The 21,738-nt window shown below is 51.2% G+C and overlaps 1 protein-coding gene across 3 annotated transcripts; it reads left to right on the top strand.

Annotated features, from left to right (window-relative positions):
* The first annotated feature begins 1,574 nt into the window (after positions 1–1,574).
* LOC128332661 (very-long-chain 3-oxoacyl-CoA reductase-like) lies at positions 1,575–21,738 on the top strand. 3 transcript variants are annotated; one of them, XM_053267236.1, is made up of 10 exons: positions 1,576–1,938; positions 8,872–9,099; positions 11,866–11,912; positions 14,345–14,409; positions 16,248–16,292; positions 16,679–16,713; positions 17,472–17,553; positions 19,040–19,105; positions 19,760–19,906; positions 21,296–21,738. In XM_053267236.1, the coding sequence occupies exons 4-10, from the start codon at positions 14,359–14,361 to the stop codon at positions 21,398–21,400; spliced, it is 531 nt and encodes a 176-aa protein (XP_053123211.1). In that variant the 5' UTR covers positions 1,576–1,938; positions 8,872–9,099; positions 11,866–11,912; positions 14,345–14,358; the 3' UTR covers positions 21,401–21,738. The 3 variants fall into 3 exon arrangements, with proteins under 3 accessions (XP_053123212.1, XP_053123211.1, XP_053123213.1); XM_053267237.1 differs by lacking the exon at positions 8,872–9,099 and having other exon boundaries at positions 1,575–1,938; XM_053267238.1 differs by lacking the exons at positions 1,576–1,938; positions 8,872–9,099; positions 11,866–11,912 and adding an exon at positions 12,751–13,874.

Here is a 21,738-nt window from a genome sequence, read left to right as displayed (position 1 = left end):
GGTGGGGGATGATGATGTGATGAGACTTGAAAAGATTCCACCACCACCCCCCTTGACCTGACGGCAATCAAGAGAGCTGCTCTTCCCTCAGGCCTGATTCCAGAAGGGGCACGTTATCCTTTTCCCATCCTATCCCGCTCCCCTTGTGTATCCGGTTTTATTACAGCAGAAGCCCAGGGGCAGGACTGTGTCTCTGTCATGTCTGTGTGCTCTGCTGCTTGCGCATCCGCAAGAGCAGGGTGGTGGTGGTGAGCTCCGGAGCTGTGACGGGAGGGGGGAAACATGCACTGGATCCTCCAGGATCCCACAAGGCAGTGTGTAGGTAGTGGGGTGGCTGCCCTCAGCATTGCAGCAGTTCTGCTCGGCCTGGCCCCTCTTCCTCCCCCCAACTCTCTGATAAGCATGCCCCCCCCCATTCCCCGTGAAGCCTTGTATGCACCCAAAGGAGATGTTGGTGCTCCATAGCCTGGCTGTGTGCACGGACGAGGGAAACACCGGGTTCTGGGACGGAGCTGTAAACCCATTCAAGATTCCTGGGTCCAGTCTGGCATAGTGCCGTATGCAGATCTCCTGGTGTGGGGAGAGGGGAGCCCTGATTTCCAAAGACCCCAAGAGAGCAGGTGCGAGCTTGTACGTTACCGGGCACAAGCCAGGGTGCACACGTCCACATGGGCTGACGGGTTGGCAGGGGGCGTGCTGTGACCGCGGCTTTCCTCCATAGAGCATCCTGGCTTGATATAGAGCCCCAATGGCTTGGCACTCATGAGAGAGTGGTCCCTGGGAGAAGGGGCTGATTTTGCAGCATGCAACAAGAACTCCACTGAGCGCCCCCTGCCTATTCCTCACAGATGGTTCTTCTCATGAGTTGCGATGTGGTGTCCCCGTGGCCTTAGACTCACCGTGGAGCGGTCCGCCCTGGGTCGGCTTACTCTGTCTTCACGGTAGAGGGCACGCTCCTTTCCCTGGAGCACTACTGATTGTGGTGACCGGCTATGCTCATGAGTGAGCCTAGAGACTGAACAGGGGCTGGGGCCCCCTTCCCCAGCCTTTCTGTGCAACACACAGAACTTGGCTGCTCAAAGATCCCTGCTTGGGGCTGCTTCTTAAACCCGCCCTCACTCCCCACACACCAAATGCCCCCCTCCCAGCGCTGTGATGGGGTGACCTGCTTGTGTGGCCACCAGGGCGCTTTCCAGAATAGACCCTACAACGGGGTCAGGATGCCTCTCGGGAGTGCATCTCGGGAGTGTCCTTCCACACTTCCTGCATCGTGACACGGCAGTCCCTACACGGACAGCAGGGTGCCGTTCACATGCCTTGTTGCTCTGCTCTGTACAACTCCTGCTGGCGATTCCCTTCGTAAAGAAGCTGTTGACTCCCTTCGTTATGTGTACTAATAGTCTACTCCTGGCCCAAATGCAACACAAACAGGATACATCTGGAAATGCAATCATATGATCACGCCTCACATGAGTTTGAAACTGAAAGTAGTGAAACTGCAAGGGGGAGTTTTTTTTTAAACCTAACATTCTGCATCGCCTGAATTTTTCCCTGCCACCACTTTTTAGGCAGGATTCCCTTTCCCCTGATTTTTGAAGCTAGAATTCCCTGCATTTGGGGAAAATTCCTGCAGGGAACATCACAGACGGACTAACGGAACAAAAGCATTCTCCCCTCCAGTAGCTGACCGTGTGTCTAGTTCCCACCCAGTCCTCTGTCTGGATTGGTCCTTCTCAAGGCCTAGTCCTCCCTCAAAGGCTTCCCGGTCCCACAATCGAAGCCCAGCACATCCACTTCCTGCAAAACCGAAACTCTCTGGAGCTGCTTTTAATGTATTTTTGCAAAGGAACCTTCACTGTCATGTTCAGAAGACAAATGAAGAACTGAAGGGTTAGCTGCTCAGTTCCAGCAACCAGCTCAAAGATGGGCTCAGAGCAGGTGAGTGTGGAGAACAGGTGTGTGTGTGAGAGGAACCTTTCTTCAGGAATTGAGGAGTGTGGGTGTCAAAGGGTGTACTGGCTGATTCTCAGAAAGTGGTGAGAATACGGTCCTGGCACAGAAGAGATGTTTTCTAATAGCATCAGTGTTCTCAAAAATGGAGGTGAGTTTCTCCTGCTGGAGGGCCTGTACCTCTTTTGCCTTTTAGGGAGGGCTGCGGGGTACAATTCTTAAAATACGGACATGCACCAGAGCTCTTCAGAGTGTAGCTTCCCACTTTTCCAGGTCCCTAGACACGAAATATCTGACTGGGGGCAGATTACCACCCTGACAGTGGCATAGCAAGGTTGCAGTGGGCTGAAGGCCAAAAAGTGAAGATGGGACCCCTTGCTCCCCGGCCACTCTCCAAAGAAGTGGGTCTTCTTTGTTTGCCCCCTCCCCAATATATTTGTTGCAGAAAAACCTGTAACTTAATGTAATTTGTAGCATGCCCTATCTTTCCCCTTCTATGCATATATTACACCCTCTCCATATATGCATACACTTTCACACGTGCATGCCCTTAGCTCAGAAACATTTTAAATAAATATGCCTACTATGACCTGATAAATGCATACATACAACCCTAGCACAGCGGTGGCCGCGGCTGCAGCAGTAGCATGGAAGCATGGGTTACTCTTCAGCCCAGCTTCTTCTGATACCTCCTTTTCCAGAGAGGAGGTGAAACCTAGGCTTTGGGGGATTCATTGGTGGGGCAGGGTGGTGGTGGAAGCGTACCAGCGGGACCTGTGTTCCTTCTTCGTGGAGCTGAGCAAGAGAGCCCCAACCTCTGGCGCAGGCAGGCAGCAGCAGCCTCTCCTCCTCTGCGGCTACGCCAGATCGGTGCCTGAGCTCTGGACCGTTTCTTGGAGACAGGGGAGCCTAGCGTAGGGGGCTGAGGCCTTAGCCTTGAGAGGAGCGATGTGTGTGTGTGGTGGGTGCGTGCGTGCGCTACCCAGCAGGCACCTGTGTAAGAGGAATGGATGGATGGTTAGGGTGTGTTTGTGTGTGTAGGAGAGAGAGGGGGCACATAACCATATAAATAAGTGGTGATGTCTCTGGGGGAGGTGAGTGTGTGTGTGGGGGGGGGTGCGGGATGGGGGTGCACCTCTCCCCATCTTGCAGGGGTGGAGTGCAAAAGGCCTTTAGATCCGGGCTCCAATAAGTGCACTAACTGTAAACAGGGAAACAAACAAACAAGTTCCGCGTGTGCTCTGCCTATTTTCCTTCAGAGGAGGGTTGTATCCGCAGCTAGGATGGGTTGTCTCGACCTCCTGCTCCTAGACACGGCCAATCAAGAGCTTTGGCTTATGTCAGGAGGGAGGGGCAATTCCTTGAGGCTCCAGTTCTTCGCCCTGTCTCGCTCCAGCAGGGCTGTTCTTTTCTTGCTCCTCCATTATCTGTCGCCTTACCTTCCTTTCTCAGCAATAGCGGACAGGTTATTGCAAGGGGGTAAGAGGGGAAGTAGTTCGTTTTTCCTCGTCGCGGCTCCCTTATACCCTCAGCGGTGATGGAGTCTCATCGCGGCGAGAGGGAGGTTTCTCCCTCTCTCTCAGAGGATTCCATAGCGCACTCTGTGTGCCAAGCCGAGTGGGCTGCGGCTTCTACTCCCGCGCCCGTTACTCGGTCCCAAGGGTCGGTTAAGACCACTAAACGGGCTAAGAAGCGCAACAAACCTTCTTCGGGGACCCGTTCGGCAGAAGGCAGGTCCCCACCTCAATCGCCCACTCGAGGAGTCCTTCTCCAAGATGGCGGGGACAACTCCCCGGCTCCTGTCCTGCTCCATGAATCGGGGATCAAGGGGACTGTGGCAGGCGAGCCCGAGGATGTTTTGGAGGGGATGTCGGGGCTGGGGGATCCCATCTCCGCTCCTCCCGCCAAGCGCTCCTGCGCCACTATCGTGGCTGCCAATGCCGCTCCTGCTCGGGGAGAAGGCCCGGCAGAGGAGGAAGAGGACATTCCGCCGTGATTTGCGGCTCTTTTGAGGCGGGTGGTGTCTGAGGAGCTTCAGAAGCTCCCCTGGCTGCTCCCGCCTGTTGCGGCTCAGCGCCCGGTTCCCACGCAGCCGTTTGCAGCCCTGGGCCCGTTTCCCGCCCAGCCGCTTCCCGCCAGAGCTCCGGCGGCCATTTTGGTTGTGGCTCCTGGCGCACCAGGGCCTATCCCGCCCGCTGGCCCGGCTGCGCCCCTCCCAGACAGCGGACCTCCTTTACTGTCCCCTTGCTGCCCGGTTCCCTGCCTGCCTGCCGCGGCTGCCCTCCGCCCCGCCCCCCCGCCCCCGAGAGATGCCCGCGCCCTCGGAGGCTTCAGAGTCTGACAGGGAGGAAGGGGAACTCTCGGGAGACTATGAGGACCTGTCCTCCTCTCATCAGTCTAATTACTGATTATTTGCTCAGACTGATTACCTGGTCCTGCTTCACAAAGTAAGAAAAACGCTTCGCTTGGGGTGGTGGTGGTGGTTCAGCCAGCACCTGCAGACACTGAAGGCGATCCCACGGTGCTTCCTTCACTGAAATCCCAGGAGGTCAATGTTCCCTGTCCCCAGCTGTTTTTAGACATTTTTCAGGCTGAATGGGACAAGCCTATTGAGGGCAAAGGGCCCCTTCCTGCTGTGAGGCGCATGTATAATTCGAACAGTACCCTCATGGGCAGACTTAAGGTGCCATTGGTTGACGCTGAGGTGGCCACCCTAGTGACGGGGGCGGTGCTCCCTAAGGAAGGGGAGGATGCCCTAAAGAACGTGGAGGACAAGAGGTGCGATGCTGCTCTGCGCAGGTCGCATGAGGCGAACGCTCTTTCCATTAGAGCATCAACCGCCAATTCCATCTTCGCTAGGGCTGCAGTTTTGTGGGTACAGGAACTCACCCCCATGGTCCCACCCGAACTTCCTAATCTTCGGCAGGGCCTTAATAAATTGGGGAAAGCTGTCAGGTTCATGGCAGACTCATCCCTGGATGCCGCTCAGTTGTCTGCCAGGGCCCTGGCTTCTGACGTCACAGTGAGACGCCACTTGTGGCTTAAAAATTGGAAAGCTGACCAAAAATCACGGGCCAACCTCGCCAATGCCGCATTCAAAGGGGGAAAGCTCTTCGGTGAAGCCCTGGAGCCCGTCTTGGTTCAGACCAAGGACAATAAGAAGGCCATGCCTTCCACGGCTCTATCCCAGCGTCAGGACCATAGGGGTTTCTCTTCACCTACGCCTGGCTTCAAGGGTTACAAGCCTTCCTTCTACTTCAGGCACAACAGGCTCGATAGGTCCAACTGGCATAGGAATCAGTCCTCCTTTCGGGATAATTCCTTTCGGAAGCCCCAGCAGTCTGGCCAACCTTCCAAGCCAGGTTTCAAAAGAAACCAGGCCCAATGACTCCCCTCTAGATCCCCTCCTTCGGGATCAGGATCCCCACACAGTGGGGGGCAGGTTGGGGGACTTTGCGCACGCCTGGGCACAGACCTGTTCCGATGCCTAGATATTACAAACAATCTCTTCAGGGTACTCTCTGGAGTTTGCAGCGCAGCCTCCAGATCGTTTTCTCCCCTCCCCACGGTCTCACAAGGAATCCAAGCACCGCCTGATGGAGGAAGCCATTTGCCACTTACAGGTCATTCGGGCGATCGAGACCGTTCCCTCAGGGGAACAAGGGAAAGGTATATTCCATCCTATTTCTAGTTCCCAAGAAAAACGGAGTGGAGGGCGATTCTGGATCTCAAGTTTGTGAACAGGTTCCTTCAGAGGAGAGGTTTTCGCATGGAAACCCTCCGCTCTATCCTGATGGCCCTCCAGCAGGGGGACTTCCTAGCTTCGGTGGATCTGAAGGAGGCCTACCTTCATGTGCCCATTGACAAACAGGACCGACACTTCCTCAGGTTCGCTTATTGTGCCCATCACTTCCAGTACCAGGCTCTCCCCTTCGGTCTCTTGACTGCGCCTGGGGTGTTCACCAAAATCATGGTGGCACTCGTGGCGCACTTGAGGACCAGGGGCGTCCATCTTTACCCGTATTTGGACGATCTTTTGATCAGGTCCCCCTCCCTTTCCAGGGGTCACCGGGATGTCCAGCTGACCCTCTCGGTTCTGGAGACACATGGTTTCATTGTCAACAGACCCAAGAGTTCCCTGTTTCCTCGGACCAGGGTTCTCCATTTGGGTGCGGAGATCGATACCGTCCAGGGGACTGTCTGCTTGACTTCGGAACGCAGGGGTGCCTTGATTGCATCCAGCAAGGCCCTGATAGCTCGCCCCTGGTCCGACATCCTGTCTCTGTCCCAGTTGCAGGGCCGCATGGTTTCCACCCTGGGCATAGTACCGTGGAGTCTGTTTCTCTCTCGTCCGCTCCAGTGGTTCCTCCTCAGGTATCAGGACCAGGTGATGGACCGGTCCAGGCAGCCGGTCACCCTTCCGCCCCGGGTTGTCCGGTCCTTCCAATGGTGGGTGTCTCCAGCCACGTCAAAAGGAGTCACATTCCTTCCGGTGGAGCGGGTCCAGGTGACCACAGATGCCAGCCTTGTGGGCTGGGGCAGTCACTGTCTTCAGCACGTGGCACAGGGCCTTTGGTCCGTGCACCAATTCCATCAACTGGCTGGAGCTGCAGGCAATCCGCCTGGCGCTGTCGGAATTCCTTCCGGTAGTCCAGGGTTGCCATGTTCTAGTACGTACAGACAACGCCACAGCCAAGGCCCATGTCGTTCGGCAGGGCGGCTCGAGGTCCAAGGCCCTGATGCACGAAGCCTCCCTTCTTCTGACATGGGCGGAATTACACCTGCTGTCCCTAACAGCGGATCACGTCAGCGGAGTGATGAACGTAGTGGCGGACTGGCTGAGCCGTTCACAGATAGACCCAGCAGAGTGGTTGCTGGACCCTCTGGCCTTCCAGCGAATAGTTCAAAGGTTCGGTCAGCCAGTCATGGACATGTTTGCAAAACAGGAAAACGCCAAGGTGGAGCGTTACCTGTCCAGGTATCACTCTCCCGGTGTGGAGGGCGTGGATGCTCTGACCTTTCCGTGGCCCCAGGGGCTGATTTATACCTTCCCGCCGTTCGCAGTCATCCCTCAGACCATTCGAAGGGCCCAGACATTGGGAGCGGAGATCGTTCTTGTGGCTCCACACTGGCCACGCAGGCCCTGGTTCTCGGATCTGGTGGAGATGTCCATCGATCCGCCTTTCCCACTGGGGTCTCATTGCCAACTTCTTTGTCAGGGCCCAGTATTTCACCCAGATCCGGAGTGGCTCAATCTCTTCGCGTGGAGGTTGAGCGGGACGCATTAGCAGCTTGTGGTTATCCAACCTCTGTTCAGGACACAATTCTGGCCTCTAGGAGGCCGTCCACGGTCAGAGTCTATCAGTCTCCCTGGAAGACCTTCGCGAGATGGTGCAGCGCTCAGGGAGTGTTGCCTAGGTCTGCCTCTGTGAACCTTGTATTGAGTTTCCTTCAGGACAGCCTGGATAAAGGGCTTTGCCCCAATACGCTGTGCCGTCAGGTTTTTGCCATATCTTCGGTTCTACCGTTAGAGGGAACTTCATTGGCTCAGCATCCTCATGTGCAGAGGTTCCTCAGGGGCGCTTCGATAATCAATCCTCCCACTGTCCATAGGTTCCCGACCTGGGATCTTACCTTGGTGCTAAGGGCCCTTACCAAAGCCCTGTTCGAACCTCTGTGGACTGTCCCCTTGCGGTTGCTTTCCTTTAAGGTTTTGTTTCTGGTCGCTATCACGTCCGCCAGGAGGGTCTCAGATCTACGCGCCTTGTCTGTGCAAAGTGAACTATGTTTAGTCTATCCGGACTATGTCCTGTTACGTACAGATCCTTCCTTCCTCCCGAAAGTGAACTCGGTGTTCCACAGAGCTCAGGATATCATGCTACCATCATTCTGCCCAAATCCTTCTTCGCCCAGAGAACGTAAATGGCACAAGTTGGATGTGTGCAGGGCAATAAAGATTTACTTGAGATGCACTAAGTCTTTTCGGGTCTCAGATTCCCTTTTCGTTTAGGTCAGGGATAGCTCGTTGGGGAAACAGGTTTCAACCTCCACCTTGCCACGCTGGATTTGCCAGTGCATTAGATTAGCCTACGCTCGCTCAGCTACCCCAGCCCCTGAAGGGATTACAGCACATTCCACTAGAAGCACGGCTTCTACTGCTGCGTTTTCCACCTTGGCTCCCCTGGTTGATATTTGTCGCGCTGCCACATGGGCCTCTATTTCCACCTTTGTGAGGCATTATAAAATTCATGATTGGACCTCGGCAGACGCGGCCTTTGGGAGAAGGGTTTTGCAGTAGGTGGTTTCTCCTTGAGCCAGACCTCACAGCTCCCACCCAGTATCTCAGGGGCTATGGTAGGTCCCACCCTAGCTGCGGATACAACCCTCCTCTGAAGGAAAATGAAGCGTTGGCACTTACCTGAAAGGTCATTTTCTTCAGAGGTATGGGTTGTATCCGCACCCACCCGCTCGTTCGTCTGGGCTGTCTATCCTGCTGTCCTGAAATCCGACACCCCATCTGTCTCCTATACTCCTGTGGGGTGGTTTCGCTCTGGGGGTGGTTGGTCCCCCTTGCAGGGTGTTAGTTAGTCCGGGCCCTTCCTCTCGGAATTGGGCCTTGCCGAGCTTTTCTGCTGTTTGTTCATTGCCTGGCATCTGTGTTCCTGCTGGGTTCTGTTTGTACTTTAACCTTAACCTTAACTTTGGCTTTGATTTTGTTCTGGAGCAGTGTTTAGAACTGGGTGTGAACTGGAGCCTCAGGGAATTGCCCCTCCCTCCTGACATAAGCCAAAGCTCTTGATTGGCCCTGTCTAGGAGCAGGAGGTTGAGACAACCCAGCATTGTTGCGGATACAACCCATACCTCTGAAGAAAATGACCTTTCAGGTAACTGCCAACGCTTCATTTTGACTGATGTGAACAGATTGTGGAGAAACCTGTTGGAGTTCTTCCTGCTGCATGATTCCCGGGAAAGCAAGAGAAGAGATGGCTTCCCAGAGCTTTTTGGACCTGCCGCTGACTGTCCTTGGAGGCCTGGCTGTCCTCTGGTTCCTTCTGAAAGCTGTTTGGGATTTGGGGTATAAGCTGAGGGTCCACCTGCTGTCCGAGGTGTGGAAAGGGGTCGACTTGGCCAGCTACGGACCCTGGGCAGGTGAGTGCCAAATGGCCATCCTCTGCCCTCTCCTGCTCTCTGTGCTGCAGTCTCATACCGAGGGGGCAGAATAGGGGCAGCGTACATTGAGTATTGCTGCAGCATTTAGTCAAAATGTATTTTAAAATTAAAAATTAAACCTATTTTTAAAATTGACTGCAAGGGATTGGGAAACTACATGAGTTTGCTATAATGGAGACATTGTCTAATTTTATAAAAGGGAGTCAAAGACAAAATGAGTTTGGTCAGAATTGGGAACTATTTGGTGTTTTCCGGAACATAAAGCAAATTCCTCCAAAGATATAGCATTTGTTTAATTTTTTATAAGTACCTAAATCTTTGTAATCTTGTATTTGTCTGTGTGTGTGTGTGTGTGTGTGTGAGAGAGAGAGAGAGATTGTATAAATGCTTTCCAATGTCTAATGAAAGCATTCTAAATATTTTAAATTAAAATTTGCATTTTTTTTTTAAAAATCCACCTTTTTATTGACTTAATAGGTCCTCCGAGTAACTTGGCAAAAGTTTTTTTAAAATGTGTTTATGCATGTACTTCTGTAGAGGGCAGTTCCCATCTTGTGTGGGATGCCTCTTTTAAAGCAGAGGAAATATGCTCATATTTGTAAATCATTTTTTTAATTTTTAATTTTAATAAGTGCCTAATTCTTTGTAGTCATGTATTCTTTTTTCTTTCTTCTTCTTTTTCTTTTTGGTAAACACTTTCCAACATCTAATGAGAGCATTGTAAATATTATAAATTAAAATTGAATTTTTTTTTTTAAAAGAAAGACCTTTTTATTGACTAAATAAGTCTTCTGATTAACTGGGCAAAAGTTCTTTTAAAATATATTTATATTAATGCATGTAATTCTGCAGAGGGCAGTTGTCATCTTAGAACACAAGAGTGGGATGCCTTTTTTAAAACGAAGGAAATATGCTTATTTTCTTCCAAGGTAGTGTTTAATTCAGATGAGGACTGATACACATGCAACTGACTGATCAGTTCCAGCATATACCATAAATTATGGATGTACAGAGTGGTTTGCGGTCGGAACATTCTAACTGCGAACCAGGCTGTTTCCATGGAGGAGCCTGTTGGCATTTAAATATGTGATGTGTGTGGAAATCCATGCCTTTCTGGCATGAATGAACCCCAAACCCATGCCAGAAAAGTGGAGTAACAGAACGCCTAGTTTTGCTGTCTTGAGTGCGTGAGTGGTAGGAACTGTTTTCACCTGCCAGATGGAGCCTTTTTCCAACCCACTGGTTGGAAAAGAGGCTGAGAAGGAAGGGGTGCATGCCCCTTAAAGTCTCTTTCCCCTGCCCTGTCTCCCCAAGCCCCCTACTCATTCTCGCTGGCCCACAAATGGGGCTCCCTCATGCCCAACTCCTCGCTTTCGTTTTCCTAAGCCCAAGCACTGGCCTCTCTTTCTTCCCCAGTGCCACGGCTTCAGCGGGGAGTAAAAAAACCCAAAATCACCCCGAAAAAACCAGGCAAGCAGACCAAGTGCGTATACTATACAGCACACACTGGCTATGGAGAGGAGAGCTGGTCTTGTGGTAGCCAGCATGACTTGTCCCCATAGCTAAGCAGGGTCTGCCCTGGTTGCATCTGAATGGGAGACTAGAAGTGTGAGCACTGGAAGATATATTCCCCTTAGTAGGGGATGGAGCCGCTCTGGGAACAGCAGAAGGTTCCAAGTTCCCACCCTGGCAGCATCTCCAAGAGAGGGCTGAGAGAGATACCTGAGATATAATTATATCTCATTAATTACATATAGAGAGATATAATAATATACAGAGAGATATAATAATAATAATAATTATTATTATTTTACATTTATATCCCGCTCTTCCTCCAAGGAGCCCAGAGCGGTGTACTACATACTTGAGTTTCTCTTTCACAACAACCCTGTGAAGTAGGTTAGGCTGAGAGAGAAGTGACTGGCCCAGAGTCACCCAGCTAGTTTCATGGCTGAATGGGGATTTGAACTCGGGTCTCCCCGGTCCTAGTCCAGCACTCTAACCACTACACCATGCTGGCTCAGCACCGAACGTGCTTGAGATTGGCATTTGGCAGTGCTCTACATGTGTGAGCACTGTAAGATATTCCCCTGAGGGGAGTGGGCCATAGCTCACATGTGGAGGGTCTTAGCTTGCATGCAGAAGGTTCCAGATTCCTTCCCGGCATCTCCAAGATAGGGCTGGGAGAGACCCCTGCTTGCAAACTTGGAGAAGCCGCTGCCAGTCTGTGAAGACAATACTGAGCTAGACCGACCAATGGTCTGGCATGGTAGAAGAAGGCAATGTTCCTACACTGCAGAGGGAATTGTTATCTACAAAGCTATGGAGAGGAGAGCTGGTCTTGTGGTAGCAAGCGTGACTTGTCCCCTTTGCTAAGCAGGGTCTGCCCTGGTTGAATATGAATGGGAGACTAGAGGTGTGAGCACTGTCACATCTTCCCCTGAGGGGATGGAGCCGCTCTGGGAAGAGCATCAAAGGTTCCAAGTTCCCTCCCTGGCAGCATCTCCAAGATAGGACTGAGAGAGATTCCTGCCTGCAACCTTGGAGAAGCCGCTGCCAGTCTGTGAAGACAATACTGAGCTAGATAGACCAATGGTCTGACTCAGTATATGGCAGCTTCCTACTGGACATGATGGATCTTGCAGAACCTCTTTGTATTTCGGGCTGCACATACTGCATCTTCTTGAGTAAAACTGTTCTGGGTGGAATTCTTCTTCATATCTGTGCCTTCTGTCTTCTTTGTAGTGGTGACGGGAGCCACAAATGGTATTGGGAAAGCCTACGCCCATGAGGTCAGTACCCTGCATCCTGTACGAGTATTTTATGTATTTATTTAGAATGTATTAAAATTGTCTTATATATCGCCTCCTCCAAGGATTTGCAAGAGTATCTTACAAGGTTCCGCTCTGTGCTGCATAAATCCAAAAAGGAGAGAGAAAGAAGCAGCACACAAGGGATTCGCCCATCTTCATCTTCCTCCTCATTGTAAGCCCCCTAGGCACGGATGTCACAGGGGAGGAGTGCATGAATTGCCTGCTTTGCTAAGCAGGGTGTACCCTGGTTTGCATTTGGAGGGGCAACTCCATGTGAGCGTGGTCTCCTTGAGGAGATAGGGATGTCACTCAGTGGTGGAGCCCCTGCTTGCATGCAGAACTCCCCAGGCTCAGTCCCTAGTGGCAGCGGCAGCATCAGGCAGGGCTGGAAGAAAGTCCTGCCTGAAACCTTGGAGAGCTGCTGCCAGTCAGTGTAGACAGGGGCGTAACGATAGGGGGGCAGGGGGGGGCACGTGCCCCAGGCGCCACTTGGCAGGGGGCGCCAAAAAGTGCCCCCACTAATCCCCTGCCTTTGGCAAAAAAGTTTTTTGTGTGATTTTGCGTCCTTGCGTCCTTGCCGCCCAAACCGCCAGTTCGGGAAGAGACTTTAAAGAGAGTGGAGCTCTGCATGCGAGCACCTCTCTCCTTCTGTTAATCGAGCAGCGGATCAAGTGGAGGACGTGTTCCGGGAGCAAGGAGGTATCGGCAGCTGGGTGGGCGGGCGGTTGGTCGGCGGCGGAAGCTGCGGGGGCAAGTGGCTGGGCCGATTTGGCCCTTAATGAGGGAGGGAGGGGGAATGGCAGCGGGGGGACAGGAGAGCCGTTACTAGGGCCCGTTGTTCAACGGGCCAAAATTAACTAGTAATAATAATAATAATAATGATAGGTGAACCAGCCCCTGATGAAGCTTGTGGCGGTGAAACAGCTCCTTATCCCGGGGTGGCTGTCATGGTTTTCTCCTGGTGTGTCTTGTCCTCTATAATCTATTATTATCAGTCATTACAGAGCAGGTTGCTTGTGTTCTTCAAATGAAGGCTTCATGATTTGAACTACATGCCTTTATTACATCTCGATGGGGCCTGCGAAATGCCTGCAGTTGGCAAAACCACTGTGGTGCTGCCCTGTGGGGTCCCGCAGGTGTCGGCCTCCTTGCTCACGTGTGGCTCCCATTTTTTAGCAGTGGACATGCTGTACTGCTAAATAAGGTGCTGATGGGTGGCTAGTAGGCGGGGGCGGCCCTTCCATGAGGCCAGGTGAGGCCAGTGGCCTCCAGCAGCGGATGATGAGAGCACCAGCAGAGCCACAAGATGCTCTTCTGCCCCCTACTTTGGGGAAAGGGGGGATGATGTGAGGCAGGGGCACAGAAGGGGGAGTGGCATTTGGCCCCCTGCCTCAGGGGCACAGAGACCTTGAGCCGCCACCATTAACCGGGGCCAGGGAGCAACAATGGCAGCGGAAGGATGCTACCTGTGCTGCCTTCAACGCACGCCTGTCCTCATTGCACACCTACTCAGCCTGGCAGCTGCGCACATGGAGTGCTGATCAAAGGGTCTCCAGCCGTTGGTCGAAGGGCCTCCAGTTGCCAGGAATGCATCTGGAACCTCCTGCATGCAGATGCTCTTCCCCTGAGCTGTGGCCCCATCCCCTAAGGGGAACACCTTACAGTGTCCCCATGTAGTCTCCCGTCCAAATGCAAACCAAGGCAGACCCTGCTCAGCAAAGGGGACTGTGCATGCTTGCTGCCACAAAACCAGCTTTACTCCCACAGTTGAGCAGCAGGTATTTTTGGCATTCTGACTTCTTCAGTTCCTGAACTTGCCACCAGAATGCACCATTGGATTTTCCCTGCAATGGACTGACACCAGGATATCGGAATATGTCCTTGGCATGGACTACTGATCGGACTGTGTGGAGCATACGTATTCCCACTTTTCCCTCTGTGGTGCGTCTGGTTTTATTCTCAGATTAATAATTGCTTATATGTTTTATTATATTAAGAGCATGTTCTAGGCATTGTATTTTTAAATAATATCTTCCCATACATAAGACACATCGACTTGAGGGTCCTTTTGTGTTTTGTTCTGAACCATGACTCCTATCATCCCTTGCCGAAGACCATTGTGCTCGGAGGAGGATGGGAGCTGTAGTCCCCCCTTTGGCAACCCTTTCTCTAGGTATCACTTGCATTCGAAATCAAAGTGATGGATGCCATCAGGGTCCTCCTTTGGGCTCCTCCTGTGTGTCAGCCTGATGGTTTGAACCGACATCCCAGGTCAATCGCCTATGAACAGCCTTGTACCCCAGGTCTCTCTGGTGCTGGCGAAAGGAGGAGGGCTTGCTCAGCCACATGTTCATACCTCCTGGACGTCCATGCCGAACTGATGGTGCCCCTTTTGGATGCTCTTTCCACAGTGAACAATGTCGGGATGGCCTATGTGTATCAGATGCCTTTTCTAAGTAAGCTCAACATTGATAAGGTGAGTCCCAGCTATTGTTGCCAGATTCAAGCTCCCCAAATCCAGGTGGCCTCATTTGCACATTATGCCAATCACGCGGCAGCTAATTTGCCGTGTATGTATGTATTTGACAGATTTGCATACTGCCTGCCACGACCCAAGTCCCTAAGTGGTTCAGAACAATAAAACAAGCCAATGACTGTGGAGGAACTGCGGAGTCAATGGCTGGAGGTGAAGCCCCGGAGCCCGCCTTCCCCCTCCTTCTCTTCCCTCCCATGTGATCGGATCCAGAGTAAAATCCGGGCAAACCGGGTGGTGCATTTGAAATCCGGGTGGAATTTAGCAGCCAGGTCAAGGAGCCGAAATCTGGGGGCTACCCTAAATTCCGGGGAACATAGCAAGGCTAATCCCAGCCAATGCCCCCCTTCACCCCCAAATACTATTCTTCCATTCTTTGTCCACAGCCGAGGAAGGCTATGCTAGCAATGACTCCTTGGTAAGGCAACTGAGCACACGGATGGGCGGAGGTGGCCAGCCTCCAGCTGCTGTTGGACTACAACTCCCATCCACCTCCAATGCAATAAATTGCAGCAGGGGGATATGGGAGTTGTAGTCCAGCAGCAGCTGGAAACCCTAAGGTTGGCCACTCCTGGTATAAGACCTGTTTGTGGCTCTGCTTTTTCTTGGTGCCACGTATGTTACAACTGATGTTCTCGTGTTGAATAGGAAAAGAGGCTTCTGTATTTGCAGGTGGTCTCTTCTGTGAACAAAGACAGTGTGGAACCTGGAGGTCTAATGTGCTTCAGGACCTCTTAGCATTGCACGGAGTCTCCTCCCAGGATCAATGTGTTCTTAGAAAGAGGGGCAGGCCAACCACCCCGCCCCCACTTCCCTGTGAGTGGTAGGGAGTTCCAGAGGGCAAGCTCTTTACAAGATGTTTCCTTGGAATGAATGTGTGAAAGAGAGAAACGGGAAGCAAACCTGTGTGCACACTAGAGGTCTAAAGCCATACCACTCGTAAATCGAAGGCTCTAACTAGATTTCCCCATGAACCTTGGTCCTGATTTGATTTGGACCCCTGCAGCTGCTTTCTGCAAAGCAATGTTTCCAGTTTTAAATCTGCTTCTTGCTTTACATAACATAAATTCTGTTTGTTTGTTTAGCATTTTTTTTAAATACAGCCCAAAACTTGTGTCTCTCTCTGGGTGGTTTAACAAACAAACAAAATAAACGACAGCAGAAAAAGATAAAACATTAGAACAATTAAAACAGGATTTAATTAAAAACCTGGGTGAACAAATGCATCTTTAAAAACTTTTAAAAAGTTGTCAGAGATGGGGAGGCTCTTATTTCAGCCAAGGGTGCATTCCAAAGCTTCTCCCACATCTCTGTAATATCTGCTTACAAACCAGTGTGCTCTGCTTGAAGGAGTCAACACACAAAGCACCCATGCTGACAGGGCTGGGCTGCAAAATTACCCCAGTTCCTCGGTGTACCTTTGGAGTCTTGCCAATTCCTCAATTTTCAAGTGCTGGCTACTCTGGGAGCTAACATATGCCCCAGAGTAGAGTATAAATGAATAAACAATAAAACGAAGTATCATGATTCCTTCTTTCTAGCTATCTGTAAACATCAATTCTCACTCTGCATTCCAACAGCTGCTCCTTTTTCTCTGCCTGAACCTCTTGCTGATGTTTTCTGTGACATCCCCCCAAAGGCTGCAGAGAGAGTTCCAGCCATTAAGCATCATTCCTTTTGTTTATCATCAGCTGCCAAGTTATATAAAACCATTGTGATTATAGTTCCACTCGCAATAACCCAGACATTCCAGCTTGTTCTTTTCTTCTCTGTCTCTTTAGTATATACGTGACATTCTGAATTGCAATATCCTTTCAACAGTGAAGGTGAGTGAAATGGAATTAGCTGTTGCTGCTGGGTAGGAGGAGTTTTCTACTTGTCCAGAGCACCGAGACTTTAGGGTGTGTGTGAGAGTGTGAGATAGCGCAGTGGCAGATCACCTGCCTTGCATGCAGAAGGTCCAAAGTTCAGTCCCTGGCATAGAGCTGGGAAAGGCTCCTGCCTGAAACCCTGGAGTGTGGCTGCCAGTCAGTGTAGACAATACCAAACGAAATGGACCAAGGGTCTGACTCTTCATAAAGCAGCTTCCTATGGAATCCGGTGTGTGTGAATGTGTGTAAACAAACCGTACATTTTGTTGGATTTCTGAGGAAGGAGAAGGGGCCTGGACCTAGTTCTCGGTCACTTATTTTGTTTTACCTGCTCTTTGCAGATGACGTGGATCATCCTTCCTCAGATGGTTGCCAGGTAGAAGAGAAGAAGGGCTCTACGGCATTGAGGGGCTGGCCACTTTATTGGCCTTAACACGCAATGGCTTCTTGCATCTTATGCAAAGCTCAGGGTTGTCACCAGTAGCCCAGACGGAGGGGGAGACATGGCCAGTTGCTGGAAAAACATTGCCCCCCCTCTGATTTTGGGGGTTTCATTTAGCTGTACACCTTGGGCAAATGGACAGCTGTTGTGCTAAACTCCAACCCAAGTCCAGCTTTGGGTTCTGCCTTCAAACCTCACCTCAGGAAATACTTGAGGAGTCAAGGCAGGGGTCACAGAGCAGAAGTATAGCAGGGACGGGTAAGGAGACCCTCACTGACTACCTCTACTCCCAATGCCCCCTAGTGGTCACTGGGATCGTTGGTGCAAAAGGCCGATGCACTGGAACTCCATCTCCAAGGGACCTAGGCTGTGTTAAGCTTTAAAAAAAAGGTCCCATCGCATTACAAAATGGGTCAAAAGTCCCACTCCAACACATCACTCCCCTGAGTCCCTGTTCATCTGGAGAAGCTCACACTGCCTGTAACTGTGGTGGTGGTGCAGACCTGTGGTGGTGGTGCAGCCCCAGTCTAATAAAATGTCAATATAACTTACAGTTACTGCTGCACAGACTTATAGGCGCAGGATGCCAAACTCATCTGCTTTCTAGCTTCTGCCTAAACCAGGCACTGCCTATGCATTCCTTAGTGAAAGGCCGTTCTTGCCCTAACTCACTATGATGGCTCTCTCTGTAGGAAGAAGGGAATAATCATCAATATATCATCTTTAAGTGCCATGCGCCCATTTCCATTAATAGCTGTTTATTCTTCAACCAAGGTAAGGAAATGTACAGCTCTGTAATCCAATCCAAAGGGGTTGGGGGGTTATTGAGCATGGGGAAGCAAAGATTTGTGTCTTTTTAGACAAAGATTTTAAGCATGGGAGGAGAGCTGGTCTTGTGGAAGCAAACATGAGTTGTCCCCTTTGCTAAGCAGGTTTGCATTTGAATGGGAGACATGGGTGGACACTGTAAGATATTCCCCTTAGGAGATGGAGCCGCTCTGGGAAGAGCACCTGCATGCTTGCATACAGAAGGTTCCAAGTTCCCTCTTTAGCATCTCCAAGATACGGCTGAGAGAGACTCCTGCCTGCAGCCTTGAAGAAGCCGCTGCCAGTCTGTGTAGATGGACCAAGGGTCTGACTTGGTAGAAGGCAGCTTCCCATGTTCCTAAATGCACATCAGTGTAATGAGGATGCAGAGAGGGCTTTAAGAGGGGTTTGGATAACTTCATGGAGAAGAGGTCTATCATTGGCTACTAGTCGGAGGGCTAAAGGCCACCTCCAGCCTCAAAGGCAGGATGCCTCTCAAGACCAGTTGCAGTAGAGTAACAGCAGGAGAGAGGGCATGCCCTCAACTCCTGCCTGTGGACTTCCAGTGGCATCTGGTGGGCCACTGTGTGAAACAAGATGCTGGACTAGATGGGCCTTGGGCCCGATCCAGCAGGGCTGTCCTTATGTTCTTAAAGGAGCCATGATTCTCCCTTCAGTGGAGGAAGGCACCACTGTGTGGTTGCTCCTCATGCATGAGCAGGCAGCCAGGGCTATTCAGATCCAACCTGTGTAGTCCCTGGGTGGAAGGAGTCCCCTTCCAGTTTCAGTCTTGCCTTCTCAAAGATGGTCGCTCTGGGGCAGAGGCACATCTGCCTGGTGTGCAGACGGTCCCTTCTGGCTGGACTGGGAAAGATTCCTGCCCCTCGAATCTGTCCACAACCAGCTTCATATTGTGAATGATCACTATATAATAACACCAACACCGATAACAGTCATAACAGCAAAGCAAGACATTGTGCACACACAGCATATAACAAAACTCTAATTTGTAGACTAACCATCAAGTTAACTGGAGTGGAGTTGACTACAGTTGTTATAGATTCCTGCCAGTCAGTGCTAGATGGAGTGACTCTGTATTAGGCAGCTTTCTCCCAGGTTCCTGTGAACTAGGCTTTGGAGAAGCTCTGCTCTGATTGTTTTGCCTCATTCAAGAACTCTTCTTCAACGCTACACTTCAATGCAACTCTTCTTCAACACTACCCTCTGTTATAGTTGTGCATTTATTTCCTGAATGTATACTGTATACCTTTCCCAAAGATGGTCCAAAGCAGCAAATGATAACCCACAATGACCATCCAATTATAATAACGCCATAATCCCAGTACTGGGTGAACAGCGGCAACCGCAGAAGCTGATGTCTCCACCTGGAATGCTTGAAAACACCCGGAACGTTATCACCCTTCTTGCCTCATCTTGCTGGCTTCCATTTCAGGCATCTGTTGATTTCTTCTCACAAGCTCTGGATGCTGAATACAGCTCACATGGCATCATTGTACAGGTACTGTGGCATGATTGGTTGGTTGATTGATTGATTGATTATTAAGAGAGATTGACCATTAAGAGAGATTGACCCCACCCGTCATGTTCTTTAAGTGACGAGAGAGTCTTGCCTTCTAACTTTAAATAAACACAATGCTTTTTATTGAAGGGCTCTTGCTTGCTCCTAGCACAAAATGGGACCGTACTATCCCCAGACCACCATTTAGGTGCAAAGAGAGAAGACATTCTGTCTGATAGAATCTACAGAACTTGAACGGACTGCCTCACGGCATGAGGCTTCAGCCTAGCCTAGCGACTGAGTGGCTGTGGCCTATGTGTGCTCAGGCCTTAGAGCTCTCTTCAAGAGGAGATGAGAGGTTTTGCAACTCTGGTTGAGGCCTGGAAGAAATACTAGCAACTTCTGACCTCACTTGGTCTACAAACCGGTACTGTAACAGTGCTGTTGAACTGCAGGCCCAGTTTCTGACACCAGGAGCTCTGAGCTGAAGTGCTGTGGAGAGGTCACCTGAGAACAAGCCGCCTAACATGCCTCCTTGAAAGAAACCCTGAAATACTCTTCGAATAGCTTCAATTGCCAATTTTGAATTTCCAGCCCATTCAGGTATGACTGTCAATAGCTCCAGTCCAGCCCTGACTCTCTCTTCCTCCACAGAGCGTCCTCCCTTCTTTTGTTAAGTCAGGCTTGACCACCATATTCTGTGATTCCTTTTTGACGAGAGCAGAGGCATATGCCCGCAGTGCCTTGAACACCGTGGGTCTCACTCGCAAAACCACTGGATGCCTCAGTCACAGTATCCAGGTGAGTCCAGGCATGTCCAGTTACAGATGTGGAAAAGGGCCTTTGTATTATGTTTTCCGTTATGCAAATTGCGAAAAGCCAGAGAGGTCATTCTCACAATCAAAAACTGTGTTCTACCCGGGCTTGGGAGCTGTTTGTGCTCCCAATTTTCAGTTGTGTGGAAGCCAGGTAGGAGGAAAGCCTAGGTAGAAGTGATTGGGTGGAAGACAGGTAGGAGGAAAACCTGGGCAGCTTTTTCCTTCCTCCTACCTGGCTTCCACACAACCAAAAATTGGGAGCACGCACAGCTCCCAATCCTGGGTAGGACACAGTTTTTGGTTGTGGGAATGAACTCAATATGTTCTTTGTCTGTCTCTGGGCCAAAGCACAACACACTGATGAGCCACGAGCAGAGGTCCTCTTACCCCTGGACCTCGCGGCTGAAGTCCAGGGCTTCCATAGCCCCTGCCCCTCCCCCCGTCCTCTTTAGTCTGTCCCAGGTAGTGTAGTCACCCCCAGCCAAGCATGATTATGCTTGATTTTCAAGGGAGGGGCTCCTCCAAAGGCCTTTAGGTCCAGGCTCCAACATTGTCTAGGTGCACCTCTGGCCATGAGTGCTTTAAAAATCCATTCATGGAGGCTGCAAGCTGGATTGGAAGTCAAAGCACTGGGGTATCTAGGTGGGAGGAGGAAGAAGAGGAAGGAGGTGTCATTAACCCCTTCTCCTCTTGCAGCTCTTACACTCTAAGGCAGCATTCTTCATTGTAAGGCCTGTGGGGCAGAGGGGCCCCCCATCCACCCGAAATGGGCTTCCTGGCTAATGGTTTCTTGGGCGTGTGTGAAACTTCAGCCAAAACGGAATCCTCTGCACAGCCCCCCTGGCACCATGTGGAGGCAACCCTTCTCGCTGTGCAGTGTTGACCTTTGCCTCGTGATGGTGAGGCTGCTTTGAGGGAAACAGAAGCCTCTCGAGCCCCGGCGCCATCTGGGAAGGCAAGCGCAGAGTGCTAAGAAGCATAGAGTCCTGTTCAGTGTGCACCTTCCGAGATGGTGCTGAGGCTCGTGGACTCCATTTTTCTTAAAGCCCCTTCCCCAGTGCTGGGGGAAGTACGGCATGGAGCAGGGGTGGAGCTCTAATAGCGCTGATGGGTTCCAAGAATCCACTGAGCAGGGCATCCAGGAGCCTCCAGGGGGAGCCACTGAGCTCCCTCCTCCCGCAGTTAGGGGCTCCTGCTGCCGCCACCTCCAGCCACCCCAGCTGCCTCCTTGGGCCTCACTCACCTGGCTGTGCCCCATCTCCTTCCATCAGCCGGGCAGAAGCCCAAAGCTCACTCCTGTCTTTCTGAGCAGGTAAGAGAAACCCACGCTTGCCACCCACCACTCAGCGGAAAACGGTCCTTTGTTTTTCAGGGATGCGCTTTGAAATGGTTCCTTCCAGAATGGCTGCATTTCTCCCCTGCTGGAATGGCCTTGCAGTTGTTTCTAACCAATCTATTCATGAAGAAGCAGAAGTAACCCGCCTGGGTTCTTGAAGATTCGGCAGACTGTTGGAGATGGACTTCCAGTGCATCGGCTTTTTGCACCAACAATCCTAATGACCACTAGGGGCATTGGGAGTAGAGGCAGTGAGTCAGGGTCTCCCTAACTGTTCTACCTGTCTCTATTCTATGACCCCTGATCTGGCTCTTCCGCACTTCCTGTGCTGAGTCACAATCCTTCCTTAACTCCTAGAGAGGAGATGGAAACATCTCTCTCCCTCCTTACCTATTCCTTATGTAGTCCTTCAGATTAGGTTTAGTTCTTTCCTATCCAAGTGTACTTCACCAATAAATGCTTAGTATTTAGTTCTACAA

This window comes from Hemicordylus capensis, chromosome 7, assembly GCF_027244095.1.
Source record: "Hemicordylus capensis ecotype Gifberg chromosome 7, rHemCap1.1.pri, whole genome shotgun sequence".
Taxonomy (NCBI): Eukaryota; Metazoa; Chordata; class Lepidosauria; order Squamata; family Cordylidae; genus Hemicordylus; species Hemicordylus capensis.
The sequence above is the reverse complement of the archived record's forward strand: the minus strand, read 5'-3'. Positions and strand labels throughout refer to the sequence as shown.

Bases quoted from the DNA above. Each gene is read 5' to 3' on its own strand.
- LOC128332661 (XM_053267237.1), top strand. From the start codon at position 14,359: ATGGCCTATGTGTATCAGATGCCTTTTCTAAGTAAGCTCAACATTGAT. The intron at 14,410-16,247 runs GTGAGTCCCAGC...CTGTCTCTTTAG, and splicing joins GTAAGCTCAACATTGATAAG to TATATACGTGACATTCTGAA. The intron at 16,293-16,678 runs GTGAGTGAAATG...TGCTCTTTGCAG, and splicing joins ATATCCTTTCAACAGTGAAG to ATGACGTGGATCATCCTTCC.